At 15.6% G+C, this 2,500-nt stretch overlaps 1 protein-coding gene across 1 annotated transcript; it reads right to left on the minus strand.

Moving 5' to 3' along the window:
- Window positions 1-1,231: 1,231 nt before the first annotated feature.
- Window positions 1,232-1,975, minus strand: PRSY57_1201100 (putative membrane protein; the record flags this gene model as incomplete). Its single annotated transcript, XM_020115014.1, has 1 exon — window positions 1,232-1,975. One exon carries the CDS (start codon window positions 1,973-1,975, stop codon window positions 1,232-1,234), a length of 744 nt encoding a protein of 247 aa, XP_019970167.1.
- Window positions 1,976-2,500: the final 525 nt, after the last annotated feature.

Consider the following 2,500-nt stretch of genomic DNA (forward strand, 5'->3'; position numbering starts at 1 on the left):
AAAAAAAAAAAAAAAAAAAAAAAAAAAAAAAAAAAAAAAAAAAAAAAAAAAAAAAAAAAAAAAAAAAAAAAAAAAAAAAAAAAAAAAAAAAAAAAAAAAAAGTAAAATTAACTTCCTTTATTTAAATAAATTTCATACTTAAAAAAAAAAAAAGAAAACAAAACAAATAAAGAGAAACTATAAAATTAATATTTTATTGAAAATAACACAAGATTAAATATATTTTTATTTTGAAATATAATCAAATTATTCTTTATATAATAAAGTCTATAAGTATTTTATTTATCTCAAAAAACAAAAACAATATTAAAATTATAATACTCTATTTTTTTTTTTTCTTATATTTATGTATAACAAAAAAGGACACAAACTTAGGGAAATATAAAGGGAAAATATATATATTATATATATTTATAATATATTACTTCGTGGATACATAAAATATATTGTCTCACGAGAAAAAAATTTTAAGTATATCCATATGTTAAATGAGAACACCATGTTTATAATACCAAAAAAAAATATAATATGATATATATATATATATATATATTTCTTTTTAACTCACGTGTCTAATATATAAATATTATAATACCATAATCAATGCACACATAACAAAATATTATTAATTGTCTATATACTTCCATTATTTTATATAATTATATTTTTTTATTTAAACAAATTTAATTTTTTAATGAAAAAGTTTTTGTTTCTTTATAATAATAAAAAAATACGCAAATAATTAGATGAACATATAAAAATTAAATACAATACTTCAAAAAAAAATAAATTAATGTAAATATAATATATTAAATAAGACATCAACATATATATATTATGAAAAATTTATAACCACACAAAAATTATATAATATTTCGTTTTGTTTTTCTCTCCAAAATAAGGATATATATACCTTTTAATATTACATATCGGTCATATCAATAATACAAAGTCATTATATTATTATATATTTATTATATTATATTATATTATATTATATTATATTATATTATATTATATTATATTATATTTTTTTTTTTTTTTTTTTTTTTTTTATTTGGATTATATATATATATAACATATATATAGTAATAAATAAAAAAAGGAAAAAAAAAATTGTTTATTCATTTTGTCTTAAAATAACATATTATTACATTAACTAGTTCCCCCACTAATATTCTTAAAAACTGTTTTTATTTTTAATTTAAAAAAGGATTTTTCTTTTCTTTTTTCATACTATATTTTTATCTCCATTATTCAAATAATTAACCTTTTCATTATTGTCCTGATTCCTATTATCAAAATCATATATAAAATTCCTACTATTATATTTGGTTTCATTACTCATATAATTATTCTTCTCTTCTGCACTATTCATTTCGAAATTTCCATCCATTTCATTATCTCCTTTTTTCTTTTTTTTTTTTTTCTTTTCATTTGTATATTCATTCATACTATTTCCTTGGGGATATTTCAAGTTATTCAAATGAAAAGATATTTTATCTTTTTCATCATCCTTTGAAGATAATCTTAAAAATGTCCTAAATCGTTCTGTGTAATATATACAAAAAATATTTAATACTGTCGAAATGAAACAGAAAAATATATTTACTGATGTTAAACAATAAAAAAAATAACGATTCACTATATTATTTTCAAAAAAAGTAATTTTATTCACTGATATCAAATATACTTTATAAAAACTGAAAATTGTAATTAACATATTTAATATTATATCCACATATGTTGTACCTATATATATAGAAACATGAATATTCAAAGGCTTATCAGAAATAACTCCAAAATATCCAAAAAACATAAATAATAATGTTACTAATGTAGAAAAACAAAAAACCCATATATTAAATACAAATAATATTATTTTTATAAAATTACAAAATAAAGAAAATATAAAAAATAATACTGCATTCCTTTGTGAATCCCTGTAAAAAATATCATTCTCAATAACATCCATTTTGTTCAGAAAAAAACGTTACATTAATATAGAACATAAATACACAAAGAAAAAAATAAAATAAAATAAAATAAAAATATAATATAATATATATATATATATATATATATTATCCTTTAATACATACAATTTCTATAATGTAGTATAATCTATCACAAATGTTCCATTCAAAAAAAATATATATTATTTATCGTCTCATTTAATATTATTGGAATGCATAACAAAATAAAATGAAATAAAATAAAATAAAATAAAGGTTATACTTTTGTCTATATTCATACATATTATATATATATATATATATATTTTTATTTATTTATAGCATACATTAACATGATTTATAAAATACACATAACATATATATGAATACAAAAATTTTTTTTTATAAACAAATTTACATTTGCCATACATGTAATAATCCACAAAAGAAAAAAAAAAAAAAAAAAAAAAAAAAAAAAAATTTAATTTTACAACATCTGTTTTGTCCTTTTGTAAAAAAAAGCAAATGTATAGAGAATTATGAAA

Source organism: Plasmodium reichenowi, chromosome 12 (genome assembly GCF_001601855.1).
Source record: "Plasmodium reichenowi strain SY57 chromosome 12, whole genome shotgun sequence".
Classification (NCBI taxonomy): Eukaryota; Apicomplexa; class Aconoidasida; order Haemosporida; family Plasmodiidae; genus Plasmodium; species Plasmodium reichenowi.